Source organism: Tachyglossus aculeatus, chromosome 15 (assembly GCF_015852505.1).
Source record: "Tachyglossus aculeatus isolate mTacAcu1 chromosome 15, mTacAcu1.pri, whole genome shotgun sequence".
Taxonomy (NCBI): domain Eukaryota; kingdom Metazoa; phylum Chordata; class Mammalia; order Monotremata; family Tachyglossidae; genus Tachyglossus; species Tachyglossus aculeatus.
Genome location: NC_052080.1, coordinates 23,074,246 through 23,101,476, shown reverse-complemented (window position 1 = coordinate 23,101,476; position 27,231 = coordinate 23,074,246). Strand labels below are relative to the sequence as shown.

General features: G+C 48.1%; 1 protein-coding gene across 2 annotated transcripts in view; it reads left to right on the top strand.

The window, feature by feature from the left end:
- Positions 1 to 27,231, top strand: part of ERN1 (endoplasmic reticulum to nucleus signaling 1) — a 77,600-nt gene that overhangs the window by 45,010 nt on the left and 5,359 nt on the right. The window contains exons 6-19 of one of the 2 annotated variants that reach the window (XM_038757099.1): positions 4,110 to 4,232; positions 6,417 to 6,518; positions 7,988 to 8,249; positions 9,016 to 9,094; positions 11,077 to 11,242; positions 14,270 to 14,388; positions 16,555 to 16,746; positions 16,931 to 17,186; positions 19,328 to 19,418; positions 19,557 to 19,746; positions 20,277 to 20,376; positions 20,876 to 21,075; positions 24,866 to 25,013; positions 25,449 to 25,576. In XM_038757099.1, coding sequence (XP_038613027.1) covers positions 4,110 to 4,232; positions 6,417 to 6,518; positions 7,988 to 8,249; positions 9,016 to 9,094; positions 11,077 to 11,242; positions 14,270 to 14,388; positions 16,555 to 16,746; positions 16,931 to 17,186; positions 19,328 to 19,418; positions 19,557 to 19,746; positions 20,277 to 20,376; positions 20,876 to 21,075; positions 24,866 to 25,013; positions 25,449 to 25,576 — 2,156 coding nt within the window. Of the gene's footprint in view, positions 1 to 4,109; positions 4,233 to 6,416; positions 6,519 to 7,987; positions 8,250 to 9,015; positions 9,095 to 11,076; positions 11,243 to 14,269; positions 14,389 to 16,551; positions 16,747 to 16,930; positions 17,187 to 19,327; positions 19,419 to 19,556; positions 19,747 to 20,276; positions 20,377 to 20,875; positions 21,076 to 24,865; positions 25,014 to 25,448; positions 25,577 to 27,231 lie in introns of both variants that reach the window. The other variant, XM_038757098.1, reaches the window with a different exon arrangement.

Sequence of the window (27,231 nt, the reverse complement as noted above, 5' to 3'; positions counted from 1 at the left end):
GAACCACGTCCTCTGGCTCCCGGGTCCGTGCTCTATCTGTTGAGCCACCCTGCTTTTCATTCATGGGTGAGAGGCCTATTTTCTCTGGGAGTCACAGCGGAGCATCATCCAGCCAAAATGCAACGTGACAGATACGAATTTTTCAACATGACAAGTGTGGGAGAAGGGCAGAGAGCTGCCTAGGCCAAACTCATAAAAGCCTCTGTACTTTGTCCATGCCCAACCAACCTTGTGTCTCCAAACATCTGGTTTCCACTGTAGAGACAGAATGTTAGACTGAACGGACCATTGGTTTGACTCGGTAATGGCATTTCTTCACAAATGCCATTATTATTATTATATTCACCTGGATGGATCGAGTCAGTGCGTCCAGGTAAAGAACAGCGGTTGCAACTGGCTGACTAAGGAGATAAAGCTAAATCCTGATTTTCTTGTGAACTCTGTGCATGGTGCATGTACCTGTCAACAAGGCCACGGTCATTTCCAGATGGAAACCCTGAGAAGAAAACTCACCTCAGCCTATTCATAGTTGTCTTTCACATTTAACAGTGACACTACTGACAAGAAGGTTTACTCAAGGGTGTAAGTGTCATCGCAGGACAGACAGCACTGACCACACCATATTTACACAAAGATTGCGCTTTGTTGTGCTAATCTGTTTGTTCTCTGCAGTGTTTGGCACTGTTTTGATGTTCGCCTCGTGGTTCTCTCAACGCTTGTGTGCAAAAACCGCCACTCTTTATTTTTTTAACTGCAGGCACACCAATCTGGTTCACCTGGTTCCCTACATTCAGTGGTGATGTCACCTTGTTTGAGGTTTTATTTACTGCTTCCCCAAATCATAATGTGGGCAGGGAGCGTGTCTACCAACTTTATTATTTTGTTCCTTCCCAAGCGCACACAGTAGGCATTCAATAAATGCCATCGATCGATTGATCTCAGCTTGTAGTGTCTATTTGATCGTATTTTCATCCATTCACCTTCCATGTCTTTCCAGTGCTTTGCACATAGTAAGCGCTTAATAAATGCCATCATTATTATTATTATTATTATTATGTCTTTGCCTGACTGAGCTAAGTATAATGTTAGTGCCAGTATACTGTTTTCATTCTAGGACTTTGGCTGTTGGCAGTTGCGCTTACCATATGATATGAATTTAGCACCTAGATGAAACCGAGAGAACTGCTCAAGGAGCAGTATTCAATAAATCGTATTCAATAAATACGATTGAATGAATGAATGAACCGGCAATAGCCTTCTCTCACATCTCACAAGGTTGGGTAGCAGTACAACTCTGGAGATGTTCAGTGTAGTGTGAAGTTTGAGACGTCAATTGCTACCCCACAAAGGATACGCTGGCCGTCTTGTTTGGTTGTCTGTTTGCTTGGCAATCTTTGGTTTGTTGGATTAATGTGCTGCCCAGATAATTTTGAGACAGCTTTCCGGTCCATGTTACCGTTGAAGATCTCTATTTGCATGAAGGATTTTCCTACTGCAGGCTAGCGTGCAGTACCTCAGTTTCCTATTGTCGGTCGTAGCCCCGGGCTCCCGCTGCAACATACTTCACAACAATGTGGATGTCGTCTTGCCTGGGTGCGAAAGACTGTCTCCAGTTGGAAGAGTTTCTCAGGGGATTGGAAATGGATTTTAACCCCAATATCTGGGCCTCTTGTTAAAACTTACAGTCTTCTAGTTTGCGAACTCGCTGTGGGCAGGAAATAGGTCTACCAATTATTTTATAAATACTCTCCCAAGCACTTAGTACAGCGCTCTGCGCACAGTAAGCGCTCAATAAATACCATTGATTGATTGACTCTACCAACAAGCATCATCATCATCAATCGTATTTATTGAGCGCTTACTGTGTGCAGAGCACTGTACTAAGAGCTTGGGAAGTACAAGTTGGCAACATATAGAGACAGTCCCTACCCAATAGTGGGCTCACAGTCTAAAGGGGGGAGACAGAGAACAAAACCAAACATACTAACAAAATAAAATAAATAGAATAGATATGTACAAGTAAAATAAATAGAGTAATAAATATGTACAAACATATATACGTGTATACAGGTGCAGTGGGGAAGGGAAGGAGGTAAGATGGGGGGATGGAGAGGGGGACAATGTCTGCATGGAATAGATTGAACAGCACTATGCCCGCTACATAGCCCTGCTGTACCCAGATGATACTAAGGAAAAAGGTTCAGAAAAGACCCCCTCAACTCTGATCCAACCAATCATGCTCCATATAAATATTACTGTGTATCATATGGGGCAGTCATATTTACCTAGTAAAATAGAACAATAGTTTTGGGGCTGTTTTCTCCCCTTTTCCTGACTCCGATGGGCTGCAAAATTCATACCTGCTGTGCCCAGCTGTGATCTGAGACAACACTGAGATTCTGGAAGCACCCAGTTAATAATGTTCTTCCGTAGCTGGCCTAGAAAGGACTCGGGCAAGGATTTTACCCCGCAATAGAGAGGTACGAAGGGTCTCATTAGTTGCCGCAGTCGAAACTGTTCCAGCCGCCTTCTGGAAAATTGTGGTGGTGATGGTGTCTTTGCCGTACTGAGTGTATCCTCTTGGTATGCTGTCTGGTTACCTGCCATTTTTCATGGTACTGAGTGCAGCGGTGACTCCCCCAGTAGAAGCAGCGTGGCTCAGTGGAAAGAGCTCGGGCTTTGGAGTCAGAGGTCATGGGTTCAAATCCTGGCTCCGCCAGTTGTCAGCTGTGTGACTTTGGGCAAGTCACTTCACTTCTCTGTGCCTCAGTGACCTCATCTGTGAAATGGGAATTAAGACTGTGGGGTGCTCCCTGTGGGACAACCTGATCACCTTGTAACCTCCCCAGCGCTTAGAACAGTGCTTTGCACGTAGTAAGCGCTTAATAAATGCCATTATTATTATTATTTTTATTAGTTGGAGCCAGTGCACTGCTTTCGGATATTGGTGGTAGCTTTTCTGTGTTTTAACTGGACTTTTTTCAATATTCCCTTAAGCATGGATGCCTTCTTTTGAGTTCTTGCCATCTCTGCAGCATTCCTTCCTTGGGCAGACGAGGGCTGGAGCTTGGAGAGTGTGTCTTGGCCCATGTCATATCCGTAGTGAAGTATTAGCAGCACGGCCTCGTGGGTGGAGAACAGGCCCGAGAGTCAGAAGGACCTGGATTCTGATCCCGGCTCTGCCGCTTTTCCGCTGTGTGACCTTGGCCAAGTCATTTCTTGTACATATTTATTACTCTGTTTATTTATTGATTGATTTTACTTGTACATATCTATTCTATTTATTTTGTTTTGTTAGTATGTTTGGTTTTGTTCTCTGTCTCCCCCTTTTAGACTGTGAGCCCACTGTTGGGTAGGGACTGTCTCTATATGTTGCCAATTCGTACTTCCCAAGCGCTTAGTACAGTGCTCTGCACATAGTAAGCGCTCAATAAGTACGATTGATGATGATGATGATGATGATTTCACTTTACCTGTGCCTCAGCTACCTCATCTGTAAAATAGGGATTAAGACAATGAGTCCCATGTGGGTCATGGACTGTGTCCAACCTGATTGTGTTGTATCTACCTCAACACGTAGTACTGTGCCTGGCGCATAGTAAGCACTTAACAGATGCCATTTAAAAACATGGTGTGCCTAGCGTGGGTTCACACTTGGTTGCTTTGATTTTTGCATCCTTCCCATAAGTCCTGTGCTGTACCGTGATGTACTCGAGGTGCCATTGTTTAACTAATGGGTGCATCCCGGTGGTGTTTCTTTGACTGGAGAGTTGGAGGATGGTGGCCGAGCGGTGGCTCACTTTAGGAAGGCCCAAGACTAGTGATTATCCAGTCCAAAAGCCATTGCTCTGAAGAGGGAAAGCCTCTCTTGGAGAAAATGCGTCTGTGAGCTGGAGTCCCCCCCGCACATCAGTCCTGGTTCACAGACGGCCAGGGCAGTTGTTGCGTGTGTAACTCAACCGACTGAATCAACCACTTTATGAACCCTTATTCCTGTCTACACAACAGAGCCTGAATCTCGTTTAGTTCAGGGTCCATCTCCCTTGGGTTGTGTGTCTACATTAATTTCTTCGGACTGAGTGGATTGAAAATCCTTTGTGTTTTTTCAGGTAAGAAGCAGGATATTTGGTACGTCGTCGACCTCATGACTGGCGAGAAGCAACAGACCTTATCGTCGGCATTTGCAGAGAGCCTCTGCCCGTCCTCCTCCCTCCTCTATCTTGGAAGAACAGGTAGGTTGGAGGGCTGTCTTCTGGTGGGCAAAATGCGGGTTTTCTCCTCTCTTTCAGAAACCCTGGGTGGGCTTGCAGAAGGCGACTGAGTTGTTGGACTCAGGTACGGGTCTTCCCAGGGACCACAGCAGTCACTTTTCTCCCCAGATGCTCTGGGTGGATTCACCTCTTCCACGATTTATACTCAAGAGATTCCAGTTGGAGGAACTCAGGGAGCTGAATTGACCTCTCAGCCGCCTTTGACACTGTGGACCACCCCCTTCTCCTCAACACGCTATCTGACCTTGGCTTCACAGACTCCGTCCTCTCCTGGTTCTCCTCTTATCTCTCCGGTCGTTCTTTCTCAGTCTCTTTTGCAGGCTCCTCCTCCCCCTCCCATCCTCTTACTGTGGGGGTTCCCCAAGGTTCAGTGCTTGGTCCCCTTCTGTTCTCAATCTACACTCACTCCCTTGGTGACCTCATTTGCTCCCACGGCTTCAACTATCATCTCTACGCTGATGACACCCAGATCTACATCTCTGCCCCTGCTCTCTCCCCCTCCCTCCAGGCTCGCATCTCCTCCTGCCTTCAGGACATCTCCATCTGGATGTCCGCCCGCCACCTAAAGCTCAACATGTCGAAGACTGAGCTCCTTGTCTTCCCTCCCAAACCTTGTCCTCTCCCTGACTTTCCCATCTCTGTTGACGGCACTACCGTCCTTCCCGTCTCACAAGCCCGCAACCTTGGTGTCATCCTCGACTCCGCTCTCTCATTCACCCCTCACATCCAAGCCGTCACCAAAACCTGCCGGTCTCAGCTCCGCAACATTGCCAAGATCCGCCCTTTCCTCTCCATCCAAACTGCTACCCTGCTCATTCAAGCTCTCATCCTATCCTGTCTGGACTACTGCACCAGCCTTCTCTCTGATCTCCCATCCTCGTGTCTCTCTCCACTTCAATCCATACTTCATGCTGCTGCCCGGATTATCTTTGTCCAGAAACGCTCTGGGCATATTACTCCCCTCCTCAAAAATCTCCAGTGGCTACCGATCAATCTGCGCATCAGGCAGAAACTCCTCACCCTGGGCTTCAAGGCTGTCCATCCCCTCGCCCCCTCCTACCTCACCTCCCTTCTCTCCTTCTACTGCCCAGCCCGCAACCTCTGCTCCTCCACCGCTAATCTCCTCACTGTACCTCGTTCTTGCCTGTCCCGCCATCGACCCCTGGCCCACGTCATCCCCCGGGCCTGGAATGCCCTCCCTCTGCCCCTCCGCCAAGCTAGCTCTCTTCCTCCCTTCAAGGCCCTGCTGAGAGCTCACCTCCTCCAGGAGGCCTTCCCAGACTGAGCCCCTTCCTTCCTCTCCCCTTCTTCCCCCTCTCCATCCCCCCATCTTACCTCCTTCCCTTCCCCACAGCACCTGTATATATGTATATATGGTTGTACATATTTATTACTCTATTTATTTATTCATTTATTTATTTTACTTGTACATTTCTATCCTATTTATTTTATTTTGTTGGTATGTTTGGTTCTGTTCTCTGTCTCCCCCTTTTAGACTGTGAGCCCACTGTTGGGTAGGGACTGTCTCTATGTGTTGCCAATTTGTACTTCCCAAGCGCTTAGTACAGTGCTCTGCACATAGTAAGCGCTCAATAAATGCGATTGATTGATTGATTGATTGATAGAATGAAGACATGAATATGGAAAGAAATCAGTAGCAAGGGTTGCGGTTCTTCATACTCTTCAGGAGTGGTGGGCTGGGTTTAAGAGAAAATCTTGGTTGTCCTTTTGTTCTTCAACTGGGCATCAGGGAACACGTCTGAATGATTTTTATTTTCATACTTTTCATCCTCCTTCCACTAGCCAACCTTTAGGGCGGTGACTCTCCTCTGAATGCTTGAAAAAAGATAAACTATGTGTTGTGATATTTAGGCAGGTGGGGAAGAGAACTTAATCTTAATCCTCCTCAGTGATAGAACCAACAAAAACAGGTTTTTTCAGGAGCCACTTCCATTGTGGTTAGACTATATATTGATTATTTGTGCGGAGGACAGCCATTTAACTGACCTGCCTCTACAGGCAAGGAGAGAGGGTTAGCCTGGAAGGATGAGGAAGGATTTCTTTCCTGTAACGGAGAGTGTCAGCAGCATGTCAGGTGAATACCTTGGGAATGAGGCTCACGGTGCTCTTTTTTTCCCCATGCAGAGTACACCATCACTATGTTTGATACCAAGAGCCGGGAGCTGCGCTGGAACGCTACTTACTTCGACTATGCAGCCACTCTTCCCGAGGAGGACGTGGAATACAGTAAGACTCCAAGGGCCTCCCCAGGTGGCTCGATGCTGTCTCTCTTGGTCCAAGAGGATGCCGGAAAATTGTTACTGTTGTTGTTTTTTAAGAGAATCCCCGGATTTTCCTTTCTTGGAGGTTTTATGCTGGCATGAAACAGTGATTTTTTTTGTATGAGGGGACTAGGGGCTGGGGTGAGGGAGTGTTTTGGGGATACTCGAAAATGATCAAAAGCCGTAGAGGGAAGAGGGGAGCCTCGGAGATTAGGTTTGAAGAGGAGACCAGTCAGTAGAACTGAAAAGGAGCCTGGGACAGGGGAGAGAGAGGAAGCCACCTCCTTGTCATCCCTAACAGAGTTTGTCAATCAGTTACCAGCCTTGAGCATTGTTTCTGGAATACTATGAGAAGCAGTGTGTCTAGTGGATAGAGCACAGTCCTGGGAGTCAGAAGGATCTAGATTCTAATCCCAGCTCCGCCACATGTCTGCTCTGTGACTGTGGGCAAGTCACTTAATACCTCTGTGCCTCTGTAAAATGGGAATTAAGCTTTGAGCCCCATGTGTAATATAGACTGTCGTGAATCGTGCTTAGTACAGTGTCAACTGTCGTGCTTAGTACAGTGCCGGGCACATAGTAAGCATTTAACAAATAGGATAAAAAACAACAAGAACAACAACATCCTTTTTGTCCTGGGCCCTTCTGCCTCCCAACCAGGACAGCTTGTGCTTGCCAGAGATGTCGTCTGCTCCACACTGACAGATAGCTCAGTTTTCAGGTCTGTCCTCGGCTCTTCATCCAGGTATCGAAAATAAGACAGAACTCTCCTGTCTGTTGGGCACAGGGGTCGACACTTCATCATCATCATCATCATCAATCGTATTTATTGAGCGCTTACTATGTGCAGAGCACTGTACTAAGCGCTTGGGAAGTACAAATTGGCAACATATAGAGACAGTCCCTACCCAATAGTGGGCTCACAGTCTAAAAGGGGGAGACAGAGAACAAAACCAAACATACTAACAAAATAAAATAAATAGAATAGATATGTACAAATAAAATAAATAAATAAATAGAGTAATAAATATGTACAAACATATATACATATATACAGGTGCTGTGGGGAAGGGAAGGAGGTAAGATGTGGGGGATGGAGAGGGGGACGAGGGGGAGAGGAAGGAAGGGGCTCAGTGTGGGAAGGCCTCCTGGAGGAGGTGAGCTCTCAGTAGGGCCTTGAAGGGAGGAAGAGAGCTAGCTTGGCGGATGGGCAAAGGGAGGGCATTCCAGGCCGGGGGGATTCCAAGGTCAGGGGATTGTTCCTGGGAACATCTGCAAAGGTTCACATCAGGCAGGATCTCAGAACTCCCAGGGTCCTTAGAAATCTTTTGTTCTTCTTAACGGAACGGTCAAAGTCTGCTTTCTGAGTAACCCCAAGAAGAACGTGTCTGGCTGCAAACCCGACCCGACCTCGTGTATTTGATCCTGTTTCAGAGATGTCCCACTTTGTGTCCAACGGAGACGGATTGGTGGTGACAGTGGACAGCGAGTCCGGGGACGTCTTGTGGATCCAGAACTACGCGTCCCCGGTGGTGGCCTTCTACATCTGGCAGCGAGAGGGCCTGCAGAAGGTGCTGCACACCAACGTAGCCGTGGAAACCTTGCGTTACCTCACCTTCATGTCTGGGGAGGTGGGGCGCATCACCAAATGGAAATACCCTTTCCCTAAGGAGACCGAGACCAAGAGCAAATTGACGTGAGTCTGGGGTTTGACTGACGTTCGTTTCTTCCCCTCTCGGCCTGTGGGCTGGGCTCTGGAACCAGCAGGTGTCCGAGCCGAGGAAGGAAGCCTGGAGATTTGGTTTTGTCACCCCTGGACATCTTGAATGCCCTGTGATCTGGAGGATGTCACTTCCCCTAGTGAGTTTCTTAACCTGTGAATTGGAAAAGAAAAGCGACCCTAACGCCCACCCGGATGCGTAGGGTGGAAAATATCCAATGAAAAGTGCTCTTTAGGCACAGTCTTATTCTGTTTGACTCCCTCTTCCTCCCCCACCCCTCGCCCCCCAAAAGGCTATTGAATATAATCCCTATTTTGTATCTAATCTGTGGTATTTATTGGGCACTTACTGTGTATAGAGCAGTGTATTGGTAGAGTGCAGTACAAGACTGGTGTATGTTGGTGTCTTATGCTGTATTTAAGAGCCTGGACCTTATTCAAACAGACTACTAAAGTTAAATCATGGGGATAGGATCTAAAAATGCCATCACCTTAAAAACTGGAAGGTGATCCTGCAACTTACCGTCTCCCTGGACTCCCCTCAGAGAAAGTTTCACAGACCAGTAGCGTGGAAGTGTGTGCGTGAAGTGCAGTGAGAGGGAGCCATGTCACCATACTGGGAGCCTTGCCAAATGGCCGAGACGTCGAGCAGGTTTGCTCTTCCAGCTCCTGGGCTTTGCAGAAGAGGACTGATTAAGCTGTTATGTGTCCTCCGGTAAATGTGTCCTTTGTTTTCTTCTAGGCCCACCCTCTATGTTGGGAAATATTCCACCAGCCTCTATGCTTCCCCATCAATGGTGCATGAGGGCGTTGCAGTCGTGGTAAGTCCAGCGGCAATGTCTGCACTTCCAGATATTAAGAATAACTATGATATTAAGCACTGAAAGGTTGGAATTGGTACAGGGTATTTAGATTAGACACAATCCCTGTCCCACCTGGGGCTTGCATTCAGAGACGAGGAGGGGCAGATACCGTTATCCCCATTTGGTTGACGAGGAAACAGATTAATAATAACTATGATATTAAGCGCTGAAAGGTTGGAGTTGGTACGGGGTATTTAGATTAGACACAGTCCCTGTCCCACCTGGGGCTCGCATTCAGAGATGGGGAGGGGCAGATACCGTTATCCCCATTTGGTTGATGAGGAAACAGATTAATAATAACTATGATATTAAGCGCTGAAAGGTTGGAGTTGGTACGGGGTATTTAGATTAGACACAATCCCTGTCCCACCTGGGGCTCGCATTCAGAGACGGGGAGGGGCAGATACTGTTAACCCCATTTGGTTGATGAGGAAACATTAATAATAACTATGATATTAAGCACTGAAAGGTTGGAGTTGGTACAGGGTATTTAGATTAGACACAATCCCTGTCCCACCTGGGGCTCGCATTCAGAGATGAGGAGGGGCAGATACCGTTATCCCCATTTGGTTGATGAGGAAACAGATTAATAATAACTATGATATTAAGCACTGAAAGGTTGGAGTTGGTACAGGGCATTTAGATTAGACACAATCCCTGTCCCACCTGGGGCTCGCATTCAGAGACGGGAAGGGGCAGATACTGTTAACCCCATTTGGTTGATGAGGAAACATTAATAATAACTATGATATTAAGCACTGAAAGGTTGGAGTTGGTACAGGGTATTTAGATTAGACACAATCCCTGTCCCACCTGGGGTTCGCATTCAGAGACGGGGAGGGGCAGATACCGTTATCCCCATTTGGTTGATGAGGAAACAGGCCCAGAGAGGTCAAGGGAGTTGCCCGCGGTCACAAAGCAGGTCAGTGGCAGAACCGGGAACCCAGCTCTCCCGTGTCCCTGACCCACGCGCTTTCCACCAGACCACACTGCCTTCCGATTGCTGATATGTCAGCTCTTAGGCCGTGGTCCCCTTTATTTTTCTCAGAAGGAGGCAGGGCCCCAAGCCCTTCCAGCCCAGTCAGTGGAGTTTCGTCTTTCAGCATCTAGTGAGGAGGATGTGTGGGCCTGCCGGCAGAAAGCAAGGAATTCCTGCTTTCTGTTTGACTCCCCCTTCCTCCCTAACCCCTCGCCCCGCAAAAGACTATTGAATATAATCCCTATTTCGTATCTAATCAGTGGTATTTATTGGGCACTCACTGTGTATAGAGCAGTGTATTAAGCCCTTGGGAGAGTACAATACAAGACTGGTGTATGTTGGTGTCTTATGCTGTATTTAAGAGCCTGGACCTTATTCATCATCATCATCATTAATCGTATTTATTGAGCGCTTACTATGTGCAGAGCACTGTACCAAGCGCTTGGGAAGTACAAATTGGCAACACATAGAGACAGTCCCTACCCAACAGTGGGCTCACAGTCTAAGAGGGGGAGACAGAGAACTAAACCAAACGTACTAACAAAATAAAATAGAATAGATATGTACAAGTAATGTAATAATGGCATTTGTTAGCGCTTACTATGTGCAAAGCACTGTTCTAAGCGCTGGGGGGGGATACAAGGTGATCAGGTTGTCCCACGTGGGGCTCACAGTCTTAATCCCCATTTTACAGACGAGGGAACTGAGGCTCAGAGAAGTTAAGTGACTTGCCCAAGGTCACACAGCAGGTATGTGGCAAAGCTGGGATTCGCTCTTACTCCCAAGCCGGGGCTCTTTCCACTAAGCCACCTGCTTCTCAAGTAAAGTAATGTACAAGTAAAATAAATAGATAAATATTCAAACAGACTACTGAAGTTAAATCAGGGGGATAGGATCTAAAGGTCCGCCTCCCCGGACCTGGAATGAGATGGCTCCTCTCTCCCCCGATCCGTCCTCCCAGCCGCGTGGCAGTTCGTTTCCCCTGCTGGAGGGGCCGCAGACGGACGGCGTCACCATCAAAGACAACGGAGAGTGCGTTATCACCCCCAGTACCGACGTGAAGTTTGCCTCCAGCCTCAAAGGGAAGAACACCCTGGACTACTGGAGGAACTATTGGCTGCTCATAGGTACGAGGCCGGGCCTCTGCCACTTGGCAGGGGTTGCCCTCTTGTTGATACCTTCCGGTTTCAACTCAGGATTAGGATGGGCTCTAGTCGACTCTCGTTCATCCCCTGGGTAAAACAAATTGATTTGTTAATATTTTTTCCCCCGGGCCCTCTGCTTTTTATTCCCCCCTCGTCTCCCCCTCTCCATCCCCCCCATCTTACCTCCATCCCTTCCCCACAGCACCTGTATATATGTATATATGTTTGTACATATTTATTACTCTATTTTACTTGTACATATCTATTCTATTTATTTTATTTTGTTAGTAGGTTTGGTTTTGTTCTCTGTCTCCCCCTTTTAGACTGTGAGCCCAATGTTGGGTAGGGACTGTCTCTCTATGTTGCCAATTTGGACTTCCCAAGCGCTTAGTACAGTGCTCTGCACATAGTAAGCGCTCAATAAATATGATTGATTTTATTCTCATCTTCTCTCTTTTCCTCTACCACTCGGCCATTTATTTCATTACCTCTCCTCACGGCCACCGTAGGCGGGCAGGGAGCAGAAAAGTAAAAATCCGTTGTGTTTTCCCTGCTCTGGTTAGATGGCTGAGAGAAGCAAGAGCAACTGTTGGCTAAAATGAGGGTTTTGGACTCTCTGTATCATCATCATCAATCGTATTGAGCGCTTACTGTGTGCAGAGCACTGTACTAAGCGCTTGGGAAGTACAAGTTGGCAACATATCATCATCATCAATCGTATTTATTGAGCGCTTACTGTGTGCAGAGCACTGGACTAAGCGCTTGGGAAGTACAAATTGGCAACATATAGAGACAGTCCCTACCCAACAGTGGGCTCACAGTCTAAAAGGGGGAGACAGAGAACAAAAGCAAACATACTAACAAAATAAAATAAATAGAATAGATTTGTACAAGTAAAACATATAGAGACAGTCCCTACCCAACAGTGGGCTCACAGTCTAAAAGGGGGAACTTATTGTATTGGAACTCCGTATTGGAACTCTTCCATCCACCAGACTTCTACTCCCAACGGCGGGCTTAGTAGTACAATCCTGAAATTTAAACGGGCTCTACAGAAAAGCTCTGTAAGTAAGAACTTCCTAAAAGACCGTCGATTGTATTCCATTCCTGAATTTGACTTGAAACCTGAGTGCTGAATTATTATTTTTTTTAAACGATTAGGTAAAATTCACTAGCCTAGCGAGAGATTGGCCGAAACGGTAGTTAAGTAAGCCGCCCGTTGTACTTTTAGGAGTATTTTTGTTGTTTGGATCCTTCTGATTTTCTAACTGAATTCACGTGATTTCACATCTGCATGACCCGACAGAGCGCACAAAGAATTCCCTAACCGGTGACGACCCTAAACCCCCACATACCACAGGCAGATGTCATAAATGGGATATAATAATAATGATGATGGCATTTATTAAGCGCTTACTATGTGCAAAGCACTGTTCTAAGCGCTGGGGAGGTTACAAGGTGATCAGGTTGTCCTACGGGGGGCTCACAGGCTTAATCCCCATTTGACAGGTGAGGTAACTGAGGCACAGAGAAGTGAAGTGACTTGCCCAAAGTCACACAGCTGACAATTGGCAGAGCCGGGATTTGAACCCCTGACCTCTGACTCCAAAGCCCGGGCTCTTCCCACTGAGCCACGCTGCTTCGATATGGGATATGGGAACGTTTATTGGCTATCTAGTACAGACTCACATTTCAGGAGGCTACAGGCTTCACAATCTGAGACCCTGCAGACCGACAGCAAGCTGAAACTCTCCCACTTGCTAGCATTTCTCCCCAGCCAACTCTGTGTCGTGCTCCGTGTCCCGCGTCTACCTCAGTTTCTCCTTCAGCGGGATCCCAGTGGTCCTAGGCACCCTGACACTGTTGCCCAGCTTGTCTTGTGAGGATGCATGTGTACTGGGTTTTCCGTGGAAGGCGGGGTGCTGCTCCTGTTGCTGCTGCCGTGCGATGATGTCCGGAGATAACTGCCTCTTTTCGGTTGGGGAGACTTTCCGAAGCCGTGCCGAGCACTTAGACCCTTCGACGAAGTGGGAAAAGGGAAGGAAATCTGTGGGTTAACTGAGCAGTTGCCCAAGAAGTCTCCTACCGTGGTCAAGGCCAGGGCGGTTAGGAAAGGGGAAGCCTCCCCCTGGCCCACTCCCAGTTATTCAGACATCCCTCTTGTGTCTTCCTATTATTAACCTCAGTAGCTTTGGAGTACGCAAAACGCATGCAGTGTTAAGGGCACCCTTGTTTTGAGGGAAGCAGAGAGGGGATCTTCTTGAAGGAACATCTCCTCTAAGAGGCCTTCCCTGATTAAGCCCTCATTTGTTCTTCTCCCATCCCCTTTTGTGCCACCCTTGCACTTGTATTAAGCATTTATTCACCCGTCCCTCAGCCCCACAGCACTTATGTACATATCTGTAATTTTTATATTTATAAAATATAATATAATATAAATTATAAATAATATAATATTATATTATATATAAATAGTTTATATTAATGTCTGTCTACCCCTCTAGATTGTGAGCTCGTTGTGGGCAGGGAACGTGTCTACCAACTCTGTTATATTGTAATAATAATAATAATAATAATGATGGCATTTATTTAGCGCTTACTATGTGCAAAGCACTGTTCTAAGCGCTGGGGAGATTACAAGGCGATCAGGTTGTCTCACGGGGGGCTCACAGTCTTAATCCCCATTTTACCAATGAGGTAACTGAGGCACAGAGAAGTGACCTGTCCAAAGTCACACAGCTGACAACTGGTAGAGCCGGGATTTGAACCCGTGAACTCTGACTCCAAAGCCCGGGCTCTTTCCACTGAGCCACGCTGCTTCTCCCTCATGAGCACTCAGTACAGTGCTCTGCACATAGTAAGTGCTCAATAAATGTGATTGATTGATACCTTGGAGCTGTAATTGGTCCTGGAATTGAGGAAATTGCTAGCAGACGTGGGCACAAAAAGAAGTCTGAGCTAAAGTGGACCCCGTGGGCCGTCGCAACATGCTGTCTTTTTGTATTTCAGGGCACCATGAAACCCCGCTTTCTGCTTCCACCAAGATCCTGGAGAGGTTTCCCAACAGCCTGCCCAGGCGCGCTGAAAACGTCATCCCAGCTGAGTCGGAGAAAAAAAGTTTCGAGGAGGTGGGTGAAGAATAGAAAGACCTGCTACTGTTTTGCTGTGATACTGGCAGGGAGTGGGTGATAAATGAAAATGTTGTTAGCACTGCTCGGTAACGTTTAGGCCCCGCAAGCCTGGTCTCAAATGGATTATCATAGCATGTCTCTGTGAAATGTGGTCCACTTTAAAGAGAGATTTAAAGAGCTAGCCAGGGGATAGCAAAAGATTAGAGAAAGCTCAGTACATCCAAACATGCCCACCCACAAACACACGCTTTCATTCATTCAATCATATTTATTGAGCGTTTACTGTGTGCAGAACACTGTACGAAGCGCTTGGGAAGTACAAGTTGGCAACATATAGAGACGGTCCCTATCCAACAACGGGCACACAGTCTAGAAGGGGGAGACAGACAACAAAACAAAACATGTGGACAGGTGTCAAGTCACCAGAATAAATAAAAATAAAGCTAGATGCACACTTAGAACACATACGCCACAAAATAGGCCTGTTGAACTGCCTAGGATATCTTATTTTCAATTCAACTTTTTATATTTTAATATTTACCTCAATTACTTTTTAATTATGTAAGTGGTATTCGTTAAGTGCTAATTGTGTGCCAGGCACTGTACTAAGCACTGGGGTAGTTTTAAGCCAATCAAGTTGGACACAGTCCGTGTCCCACATGGGGCTCACAGCCTCAATCCCCATTGTACAGATGAGGTAACTGAGGCACAGATAGGTTAAGTGACTTGTCCAGAGTCACAGAGCAGGCAAGTGGCGGAGCCAGGATTGGACCCGTTCATGCATTCATTCATTCATTCGTATTTATTGAGTGCTTACTGCTTATTGAGAACGAGGCACAGGGAGGAGGTGAGTGGCAGAGGAGCGGAGGGTGCGGGCTGGGCTGGAGAAGGAAAGAAGGGAGGTGATGTAGGAGGGGGCGAGGGGATGGACAGCCTTGAAGCCCAGGGTGAGGAGTTTCTGCCTGATGCGTAGGTTGAGTGGTAGCCACTGGAGATTTTTGAGGAGGGGAGTAACATGCCCAGAGCGTTTCTGCACAAAGATGATCCGGGCAGCAGCATGAAGTATCGATTGAAGTGGGGAAAGACACGAGGATGGGAGATCAGAGAGGAGGCTGATGCAGTAATCCAGTCGGGAAAGGATGAGAGATTGATCCAGCAGGGCAGCGGTTTAAATGGAGAGGAAAGGGCGGATCTTGGCCCTCTTGACTCCATTAGGCCATGCTGTTTCTCGTTTACTCCTTCAAATGGCTTTCCATGGTACATTATTTCCAAGAGCACACTACTGAGGTAGTTATTCTAGCTTTCACTGTGCTGAAGTGCCCTCTACACTCAGATGTGAGCAGCTCTTTCCCAACAAAGCCCAGAGAAAGTCAGCACCTGGTGATATTGTTAGAGTAGTGCAGTGGGGACCAAGCAGAAGCTGGAGAAGTGGGAGAAATTCCAGTTTGGAGTAGTGATGGTAGATCCCAGAGCATGAGGGTTTGCTTATTTGGTATCACGAGGAAGCCCATCTTCAGAACCTCTGGAAATGTTCAAGCTGCTTCTGGATCCCGGAAGGGTCAATGCAGCATTTTGTAAGGCAAAGTCTTTAGTGCTAGAAAGGGATTTTAAAAATGCCAGTGCAATCAATCAATCAATCAATTGTATTTATTGAGCGCTTACTGTGTGCAAAGCACTGTACCAAGCACTTGGGAAGTACAAGTTGGCAACATATAGAGACAGTCCCTACCCAACAGTGGGCTCACAGTCTAAAAGGGGGAGACAGTGCAATAATTTCTTAAAGTGGGCGCTACATCTCTCCAAACCGCTGGTTCATTTATGCCTGGCTAGGAGCTTCGCGTTATGCAGCTTGGCCTAATGGATAGAGCACGGGCCTGAAAGTCAGAAGGACCTGGGTTCTAATTCTGACTCTGCCTCTTGTCTGCTGTGTGACCTCGGGCCGGTAACTTAACTTCCCTGTTCCTCAGTTACCTTATCTGTAAAATGGGGACTAAGACTGAGCCCCATGCGGGTCAAGGACAGTGTCCAACCTGAGTAGCTTGTATCCACCCCAGCGCGTAGAACAGTGCTTGACACATAGTAAGTGCTTAACAAATGCTATCATTGTTGTTATATAAGTATTAATAATAATAATAATGATCCAGACTCCTCCTCCTGCAGAAGGTTATCAATATCGTCGACGAAACCCCAGAGGATTTGCCTCCCCCGACTCCTCAAGATATCGAAGAGAAGCTCATCCGAGCTCCTGCCAAGCCGGAGGCCCCCGTGGACTCCATGTTGAAGGACATGGCTACGATCATCCTGAGCACCTTTCTGCTTGTGGGATGGGTCGCCTTCATCATCACCTACCCCATGGTAATGCCTTCTGCCCCTCGAACCCCTCTCCCCCCGCCACGAGCATTGCTCTTGGAGGAACTGCAAGGCCACGGCTCCTTCTGGCTCTTAGAAGGGTCAGAGGCCGGGCACCAGAGTTACTGGGTGAATCTCGGGGCCCGGCGGGGGGGTCTCCGCCTACCCCTTTCCCTCTCTTTCTCTCCAGAGTATGCATCGGCAGCAGCAGCAGCTCCAACACCAGCAGTTCCAGAAGCAGTTGGAGGAGAAGATCCAGCTCTTACAGCAACAGCAGCTTCCCTTCCACCCAGCTGGCGAGCTGGCCCAGGACCCGGACTTCCTGGACGTGGCGACCTGCGGCCAGTCAGAGAGCTCAGCCACCAGCAGCCCCAATGTGTCCCCCAGGGCTTCCAACCACTCGCTGCACTCCAACACCTCTGTGACCCGGGAGCAGGAGGAGGCGGGTAAGCAAGCGCCCCACCGCCCCTCAATTTCTGACAGTTGTGTTCATTGTAAGTTGCAAAAACAGATCAATCAATCAATCAATCGTATTTATTGAGCGCTTACTATGTGCAGAGCACTGTACTAAGCGCTTGTTAATAATAATGGCATTTGTTAAGCGCTTACTATGTGCAAAGCACTGTTCTAAGCGCTGGGGGGGATACAAGGTGATCAAGTTGTCCCACATGGGGCTCACAGTCTTAATCTCCATTTTACAGTTGGAGGAACTGAGGCTCAGAGAAGTTAAGTGACTTGCCCAAGGTCACACAGCAGACATGTGGCAGAGCTGGGATTCGAACCCATGACCTCTGACTCCAAAGCCCAAAGCTCTTTCCACTGCGCCACGCTGAAAAACAGATCCCCAGAGAGTTGTTGGGAATAGCTTCCCCTTTCCCCCAGCTACAGGATTTGCTTTACTCTCCCTCGTAACGCTGACCCCTTCTCTTCACTCTCATCATCATCATCAATCATATTTATTGAGCGCTTACTATGTGCAGAGCACTGTACTAAGCGCTTGGGAAGTACAAGTTGGCAACATATAGAGACAGTCCCTACCCAACAGTGGGCTCACAGTCGAAAAGTCTGTACTGGTCAGCACAGTAGTATCGGTCAGTACAGTTGACTGCCAAGCAGTCAGTACGGTTTTCTGCACACAGTGAGTACTCAGTAAGTACCACTGATCGATTTATCGATCAAAGTGTTGAAAACCAAGCCTTTTAAAGGCCAATTAGAACAGATTCGCTTCATCGACTTGTCCAAATTGAAGCCAACTCGTGGACAACTGCCAGCACCAAACCTTCTTCCCGCTACTCTTTCCTCTCGTCTCAGGGAATTAATTGCTGGACTCCTCATCTGCTCAGGCACACTGTCTTTCTTAGTCTCTTGTGTCTCCTCTCCCCTTGGCCTAGCTCTGCCATTAAATCCAGAAGTGAAGAAGAGGCAGTCAGGGAAAAGAAAGCTAAAGGTGTGCAGGAGAGGAGGGCAACAAGTAGTAGGGTGAGAACCAAGGGTGAGAACCAACTCCGTAGGAAGAGAAAAAATGGTTCTAGACTGTGGGAGTTAGGTCAGGGATTCTCAGAAGCAAAATTGGGAATCCCCCAGAGAAAAAAGCGGGGAGCCAAGGAGCGAGATGTAGGCTCAACTCTGGGGTTGTTGCTATTTTTAATGGTATTCGTTACCTGCTTATTATATATCAGCCACTGTACTAAGCACTGGGGTAGATCCAAGATAACCAGACTGGACACAGTCCTTCTTCCACTCAGGGCTCACTGACTTAAACCCCATTTTACAGATGAGGTAACTGAGGAGCAGAGAATAATAATAATAATAATAATAATAATAATAGCATTTATTAAGCGCTTACTATGTGCAAAGCACTGTTCTAAGCGCTGGGGAGGTTACAAGGTGATCAGGTTGTCCCACGGGGGGGGCTCACAGTCTTCATCCCCGTTTTACAGGTGAGGTAACTGAGGCCCAGAGAAGTGAAGTGACTTGCCCAAAGTCACACAGCTGACAGTTGGCAGAGCTGGGATTTGAACCCATGACCTCTGACTCCAAAGCCCAAAGCTCTTTCCACTGCGCCACGCTGCTTCTCAGAGAAGTTAAGTGATTCGCTCAAGGTCACACAGCAGACAAGTGACATGGCTGGAATCGAAACCCAAGTCCTCCGACTCACAGTCCTGTGTTCTTTCCACTAGGCCCACTGCTTCTTGTGTCACGTTATAGTTCTAAAGCAATGTGCCGCTTTCTTATATCCTATCGGAAGGGCCTGCAGTTGACTGGAGCTGTGATTTAGGGTGCACGTGGGGGAACTCAGGGGACTGAGACAGAGTCATTAAAAACGAAGCCCCTTTTCTTTCCCCCGCTCCCTGGAATGAGGATGAGGATCGTCCGTATTTGAGGTCATAGAGCAAAATCTCCCAAGGCTGACTTTGGAACCTTAACACCCAAACTGGCAAAAATGGCGGGTCCCCACTTCTGCGCCAGGAAATATCTCAAGGAGCATTATTGACTGGGGATGTGGCGGGGGGAGTAGGGAGATTGGCTTTCAAGGTGGATGTTTCTGCCCCTTTGTTTAAACCATCCTTCCCTTGTCCATGTCCAGATGATGAGACCGGTGTGGTGGTGGTTGGGAAGATTTCATTTTGCCCCAAGGACGTCCTGGGACACGGAGCGGAGGGCACGATCGTGTACAGGTGAGCTCCTGGGAGAGCCTCAGTCCGGGCGAAGGCACAAGCTGGCAACGGTGAAGGAGAGGAGGGTCTCCGGGGTTGTAGCTGAATGTTTCTGAACGTGCGGTGAGAAAGTGGAGGTCCAACCCTCCCCTCCCGTAGGGGCATGTTTGACAACCGAGACGTGGCCGTGAAGAGGATCCTCCCCGAGTGCTTCAGCTTTGCGGACCGGGAGGTGCAGCTGCTGCGGGAGTCAGACGAGCACCCCAATGTGATCCGCTACTTCTGCACGGAGAGAGACCGCCAGTTCCAGTACATCGCGATCGAGCTGTGCACGGCCACCTTGCAGGAGGTAGGGTCTTGGCTCCCTCCAACGGGGTTGCCATAGGGCTGGTGACGTTGGCCCGGCTCGCAGAGACCGTGGGAGGGCTGGCCCGGCTCACAGAGACTGTGGGTGGCCTGGCCCTACTCGCGAAGCTCCCTGTTGAAAACTGACCCCCGTTAACATCAGATGGCTTTAACAACTCGGGCTTGGGGGGGGTCCACTCCCTGTGGAAGGTTAAGTGCGGCTCACTCGCTGGTCGTCGTTTTGGCCCATTGGTCAAGGAAGTCGGGGCTCAGCGTCCTCTCTATTTTAGAGATGGAAGTGTGCAGGCTTGGTGGCAAAGCTAGTCTCTAAAATTATGACCTCTGATGGATTAGAGAGAAATTCTCCCGGAGGGAGTTTTGGGATGGATAGTGCTGATGGTTTATGAGCTGTGAGTCGTGCTCACTTGTAATGATTTATCAAGGCTTTCCAAGCCCCCAGCATAATCCAGTTTAGGCAGAAAGAAGGGAAGGTCCAGGCACTGGGCTTTGACTCTATTTCCACCTTTCTTTCAGTACGTGGAACAGAAGGACTTCACTCACCTCGGATTAGAGCCGATCACACTGTTGCAGCAGACGACGTCGGGTCTCGCTTACCTGCACTCCCTCAGCATCGGTGAGAGCCCTTCCTAATGGTGGACAGAGAGAGAGAGAGCACTGGGAGGTGACAGTGGCCCACTGCTTGCCTGCAGTCAAGACAAACACAGTGGTTTACTCTGGTAGCTCAGCTTGTGCTAAAGCATTAGGGGTCCCGATTCCGATAGACCCACGCCCCCTTAAAAGAATCCAGCTGGGCACCCACCCTGCCCCCTGCCCAGGGCCTACATGCAACTGGATTTGGGCTGGTATGTCCGGTTGGGGTCTGAGAGAATCGGGGAACCATTTCATTGACCACGGATCAGTCTACGGGGATGGAAATGGAGGAGAAAAAATAAGTTTTAGCATCATCGAGGAGACTCCTGCCTGAGTTTCCTCTCCCCCGAGGATTTGCTTTAATCACTGGATGCCTCTGCCCCCAGAAGTGGCTGCCGTCTGCTAAGGCCTCACTGGGGAAGGGAACGAACAGAGTGGTGCCTCTTGACACAACCTGGCTCTTTCTTGTGTTTTCACCTTAGTTCACAGAGACCTGAAACCACACAACATTCTCATCTCCATGCCCAACGCCCACGGCCAGATCAAAGCCATGATCTCTGACTTCGGCCTGTGCAAGAAGTTGGCCGTGGGCAGGCACAGCTTCAGTCGGCGCTCCGGAGTGCCAGGGACGGAGGGCTGGATCGCTCCAGAGATGCTGAGTGAAGATTGCAAGGAGAACCCTGTGAGTTGTGGACTTTGTTTCTCGAGTACTAAGGGATGAGCGGGGCTGTGCCCCTGTGGGCGAGAGCGACCACGTTAGAGCGATCAAACAATCCTTCAGTAGTAGTTACCACGGGCAGACCATTTAGATTCCTGCTTTATACTCGTCCTTCCTCCAGCTTTCACCATCGAAGTACTTTTTGTCTCCCCCCGCTAGATTGTAAACTCCTTGCTACTGCTGTTCTCTCCCAAGCACTTGGTATGGTGTCCAGCGCTCAGTCTGTGCTCAGTAAATGCCACTGATCAATAATCCGAAGCGTTCTCCGGGAGAACGCACCCAAAGCATCGGATAGTCCCTGCCTTCGAAGTATTTGCAATCTGATGTACGCTGTCCTGGAATCTGGGGTGAAAAGTGTGAAATTTGGGCTGCTCTGAGCTGGCTGTAGCGCTAAGGAGCACGGCATAGTGGATACAGCACGCGCCCGGGAGTCAGAAGGTCATGGGTTCTAATCCCGGCTCCGCCACTAGATTGCTGTGTGACCCTGGGCAAGTCACTTCACTTCTCTGTGCTTCAGTTATCTCATCTGTAAAATGGGGATCGATACGGTGAACCCCATGTGGGACAAAGGATTGTGTCCAGTCTGATTTGCTTGTATCCACCCCAGTGCCTAGTACAGTGCTTGGCACATAGTAAGTGCTTAACAGATAGCATTTTTATTATTATTATAAGGAAGTGTCTTGCAGCAAACAACTTCTCAGATAGATTTTTCTATTTTTGTTGTGTTATTGTCAGGGGTGGCACGGGGCACCTCCTGGGGCATTCATTTGATGTCTTCTCGTCCATCTCCCCCAGTGATTCACGGCGTGGCTGTGTGAAAGAGCAGGGAGGAATGAGGAAATGAAGCCTTGGGATATTTTCCTGTAAACTCCCCACCCAAGCCTTAAGCTCATCATGAGGCAGTCAATCTAAATACATACACCAGTGAGCACAGTTGGGTTTAACCGACTTTATGGGAGGAGAAGCATGTAACTCGAAGCCTCTCATAAGCTGGGTTTCCCTGTAAAGCTGTAGCGTGATCCATTTGTCTTAAGTCCTCTCGACCAAGACTGCCCTTATGTTGCCAACTTGTACTTCCCAAGCGCTTAGTGCAGTGCTCTGCACACAGTAAGCGCTCAGTAAATACGATTGATGGATTGATTGCCCTGATAAGTGGCAGTAGTAACCAAAACCTCACCAGAGAGCAACTCGGCATCACAGTTAGAGAAGGTGAACGCTTCCTGCAAATCCCATGCACACCATCTCCCATACGAAGGTTTCCTCTTTCCTGTCAAAAGGCAGAGTCTTTGGCAGTTGCATGAGATCATCTGTCACACAGTGACATTTATTTATCTATTTATTTGTTTAATATGGTATCTGTTAAGTGCCTACTTTGTACCAGGCACTGTTCTTAGCCTTGGGGTAGATATAAGATAACCGGGTTGGACACAGTCCCTGTCTCACATTAATCCCCATTTTATAGATGAGGTAACTGAGGCACGGAGAAGTCAAGTGATTTGCCCAAGGTCACACAGCAGACAAGCGGCAAAGCCATAATTAGGCTTATTGAGTGCAAAGCACCATAATGAGCGTTTGGAAAAACAGCAGCAGCAAAATACCCTTCCCTCCTTGCAAGGAAAGGACAAGCCATTGATAAGAATTCGGAAAATTGCAACCTTGTTTTTTATGGGATTTATTAAGCCCTTACAATGTGCTGGTCATTGTACTGAGTGCTGGGTAGATACAAGAAAATCGAGTTGGTTGGACACAGTCCCTGTCTCACATTAATCCCCATTTTATAGATGAGGTAACTGAGTCACGGAGAAATCAAGTGATTTGCCCAAGGTCACACAGCAGACAAGCGGCAAAGCTATAATTAGGTTTATTGAGTGCAAAGCACCATAATGAGCGTTTGGAAAAACAGCAGCAGCAAAATACCCTTCCCTCCTTGCAAGGAGATGAGAAGCCATTGATAAGAATTCGGAAAATTGCAACCTTGTTTTTTATGGGATTTATTAAGCCCTTACAATGTGCTGGTCAGTGTACTGAGTGCTGGGTAGATACAAGAAAATCGAGTTGGTTGGACACAGTCCCCGTCTCACATTAATCCCCATTTTATAGATGAGGTAACTGAGGCACGGAGAAGTCAAGTGATTTGCCCAAGGTCACACAGCAGACAGGCGGCAAAGCCATAATTAGGTTTATTGAGTGCAAAGCACCATAATGAGCGTTTGGAAAAACAGCAGCAGCAAAATACCCTTCCCTCCTTGCAAGGAAAGGACAAGCCATTGATAAGAATTTGGAAAATTGCAACCTTGTTTTTTGTGGGATTTATTAAGCCCTTACAATGTGCTGATCAGTGTACTGAGTGCTGGGTAGATACAAGAAAATCGAGTTGGACACAGTGAAGTATTGTAAAACTTGGTGTGGTTTTCAAAATAAGGAAAGACGGCTGTCTACTTTGGTTGGAATTAGAAGCTAGTGTGTGTTCACCCAGCCGGAGAACACAAGGGTCGCGTTTTTGCAAAACCTTGTGCTGAGGAATACTCGGGCTGCAGTCCCGTCCCACTTGGTTGCCACACGCAGACCCACAAGGGTGTCTTCAGTAATACGGTACACCGAGTCCAGACGTGATCCTTTCAGGAAAATGTTCCCTATTTCCTAATCATACCTCAGCCAGAACAGGGATTGAAAGTATTCCTTACAGCAGAACTGAACAGAGTTCCATCAGTGGTCAGCTGTGTGACTTTGGGCAAGTCACTTAACTTCTCTGTGCCTCAGTTCCCTCATCTGTCAAATGGGGATGAAGACTGTGAGCCCTCTGTGGGACAACCTGATCACCTTGTAACCTCCCCAGCGCTTAGAACAGTGCTTTGCACATAGTAAGCGCTTAATAAATATTAAAAAAAAACAAACAGACTTCAAAATACATTTTGATATTTATATGCACCTTTAGATGCACGAATGTGCTATTATCATTATTATTATTAGTGTTGCTATTATTATTATTGTATTTGATAAACACTATCTGTCGAGCCCTGTTCTAAGTGCTGGGGTAGATCCAAGTTAATCAGGTAGGACATAGTCCCTTTTGCCACATGGGGTTCACATTTTAAGTGGGAGGGAGGGCAGGTATTGAATCCCCATTTTACAGATGAGGAAACTGAGCAACGGAGAAGTTAAGTGACTTGCCCAAGGTCACACGAGAGACAAGTGGTGGAACTGGGATCAGAGCCCCGTGTGGGACAGGGACTGTATCTTGATAAACTTGTATCTACCCCATTGCTTAGCACAGTGCTTGACACACAGTAAGTGCTTAACAAATACTATGAAATAATGGGGGCAGAGCTGGAATTAGAACTCAAGTCTTCCAAGTACCAGGACCGTGCTCTTTCCCCTAGGCCACTCTGCTTCCCGTGAGCTCCTTATTGAGTGCTTATTCTGTGCAGAGCAGTGCACTTGGGAGAGTACAGTACAACAGAGTGGGTACACACAGTCCCTGCCTACAATGAGCGTACAGTCTAGAGGGCTTGTCCGGTGGTTGTCACAGAATCCCACGTAACTGAGAAACGAATTTGTTGACCAGGAAGGTGGAAAAAGAGATGGTTCATGTTCCCAATGTTGTTAGAAATATGCAGCAGATTTCAGCTGGCCCACTTCACTAAACCAGTACCAAGGTCTATTTCCCTTTGAAAGCTCCGGGTTCGAGGTTTGGAGCAGGGGACCGGGCGATCCAAGGAGTGTGAGCACCCAGATGCTCTGCATTTCTTCGCAGACTTACACAGTGGACATCTTCTCCGCGGGCTGTGTGTTTTACTACGTGGTGTCTGACGGCAATCACCCGTTTGGCAAGTCCCTGCAGCGGCAAGCCAACATCCTCCTGGGCGCGTACAGCCTGGACTGCCTGCACCCAGAGAAGCACGGTGAGTGGGCAGGGGGGCTTTCCGCAGCTGCCCCGGCGTCGCTCCGTGACCCCATCCCGTCCACCGCCCCACCGGGACTCGGGAGATCATCATCAATCGTATTTATTGAGCGCTTACTATGTGCAGAGCACTAGATGTGGCCCGAAATGCCCTTCGTTGGCCCTCAGACCGGCAGGGAAAGAAGGCGTGGGCTCGGAGTAGTTGGCGTGATGGGAGCTCAAGCTCTGGAAGCCAAATCCCAGCAGCTGCCGGGATGTTCGTGTAGGGAGAGCTTGCCAAGTCCGTAAGGAAGGCTTTTCCATCCAAGCTATCTCTTTTCTCTCTGCGGGGCATTCCCGGGGCTGGAGGGAAGCCTTCGCTGGGTGGCTAGCTCCCTGGGCCTCTGAGTTGGCAGAGCCCGGAAATAACAATGTGAGGTGTCGTTGCTCTTTTCAGAGGACGTTATCGCTCACGAATTAATCGAGAAAATGATCGCGATGGACCCTCAGAAACGGCCTTCGGCCAAACACGTGCTGAAACACCCTTTCTTCTGGGGTCTGGAGAAGCAGCTGCAGTTCTTTCAGGTGCGTGTGGTGTGTCTGCCAACCCCTCCGGCCCCTGCTACTTCCCTCCCTCCGCCCTTAGCTGGGAATGTAGAACCTAACCCCATACACAGCTTTACTTCAGAAGCTCCTTGCTGAAATCTCCCTCCTGGGAAGAACCTAAAGAGTTAATATGAGGATGGAGGCAGTTGAGGCGAGGGGCCTGGTGATGCAGAGAGAGGCTGGGGGGCTTGGCGAAGACCCCAGGTATCCCGGCCGCGGTGCTGGTACCACACGGTTGTCCAGACGGGGCAAACGCCCCATCCGTTGTGAATGGGCTTATCTGAAAAATTATCAATTTTTTATGGCATTTGTTAAGATAATAATAATAATAGCATTTGTTAAGCGCTCACTATGTGCAAAGCACTGTTCTAAGCGCCGGAGAGGTTACAAGGTAATCAGGTTGTCCCACAGGGGGCTCCCAGTCTTCATCCCCATTTTACAGGTGAGGTAACTGAGGCCCAGAGAAGTGAAGTGACTCTCCCAAAGTCACACAGCTGACAATTGGCAGAGCCGGGATTCGAACCCGTGACCGCTGACTCCAAAGCCCGGGCTCTTTCCACTGAGCCACGCTGCTTCTCTTAAGATCTTACCGTGTGCCAAATATTGTCCTAAGCACCGGGGTAGATTCAAGCTAACCAGGTTGGGCACAATCCGTGTCCCACCCGGGGCTCGCAGTCTTAATCCCCGTTTTTACAGATGAGGTACCTGAGGCCCAAAGAAGTTAAATGACTCACCCAAGGTCACACAGCAGAGAGCTGGCTGAGTCGGAATTAAAGCACACATCCTTAATAACGATAATAATAATAATCGTGGTATTTGTTAAGTGTTTACTATGTGCCAAGCACTGTTCTAAGCGCTGGGGTAGATACAGGGTAATCGGGTAGTCCCACGTGGGGCTCACAGTCTTAACCCCCATTTTACAGATGAGGTAACTGAGGCACTGAGAAGTAAAGTGGCTTGACCAAGGTCACACAACAGATAGGCGGCGGAGCCGGGATTAGAACCCACATCCTCTGTCTCCCAGGCACATGCTCTCTCCACTAGACCACACTGCTTCTCAAACTAGCCTTTCATGTTTCTCCCAACACCTTTTGAGTGAACCCCGCTTGACAGTGGAAGGCAGTAAAGACCCGGAGGGGCTGAGTGAATGAGGTCCCATGGTAAACTGATGATCATCATCATCATCATCATCAATCGTATTTATTGAGCGCTTACTATGTGCAGAGCACTGTACTAAGCGCTTGGGAAGTACAAATTGGCAACATATAGAGACAGTCCCTACCCAACATCATCATCATCAATCGTATTTATTGAGCGCTTACTATGTGCAGAGCACTGTACTAAGCGCTTGGGAAGTACAAATTGGCAACATATAGAGACAGTCCCTACCCAACGGTGGGCTCACAGTCTAAAAGGGGGAGACAGAGAACAAAACCAAACATACTAACAAAATAAAATAAATAGAATAGATATGCTGGGCTAGAGACTGGGAGTCCTGACCCCTGAAACCTGCCCCAACCTTGGGGTTGTGTACATCTCACTGGGAAGCTGCTGTATATACCTGTATATACCTATATATATACATGTATACCTTTATATATGTATATACGTTTGTACATATTTATTACTCTATT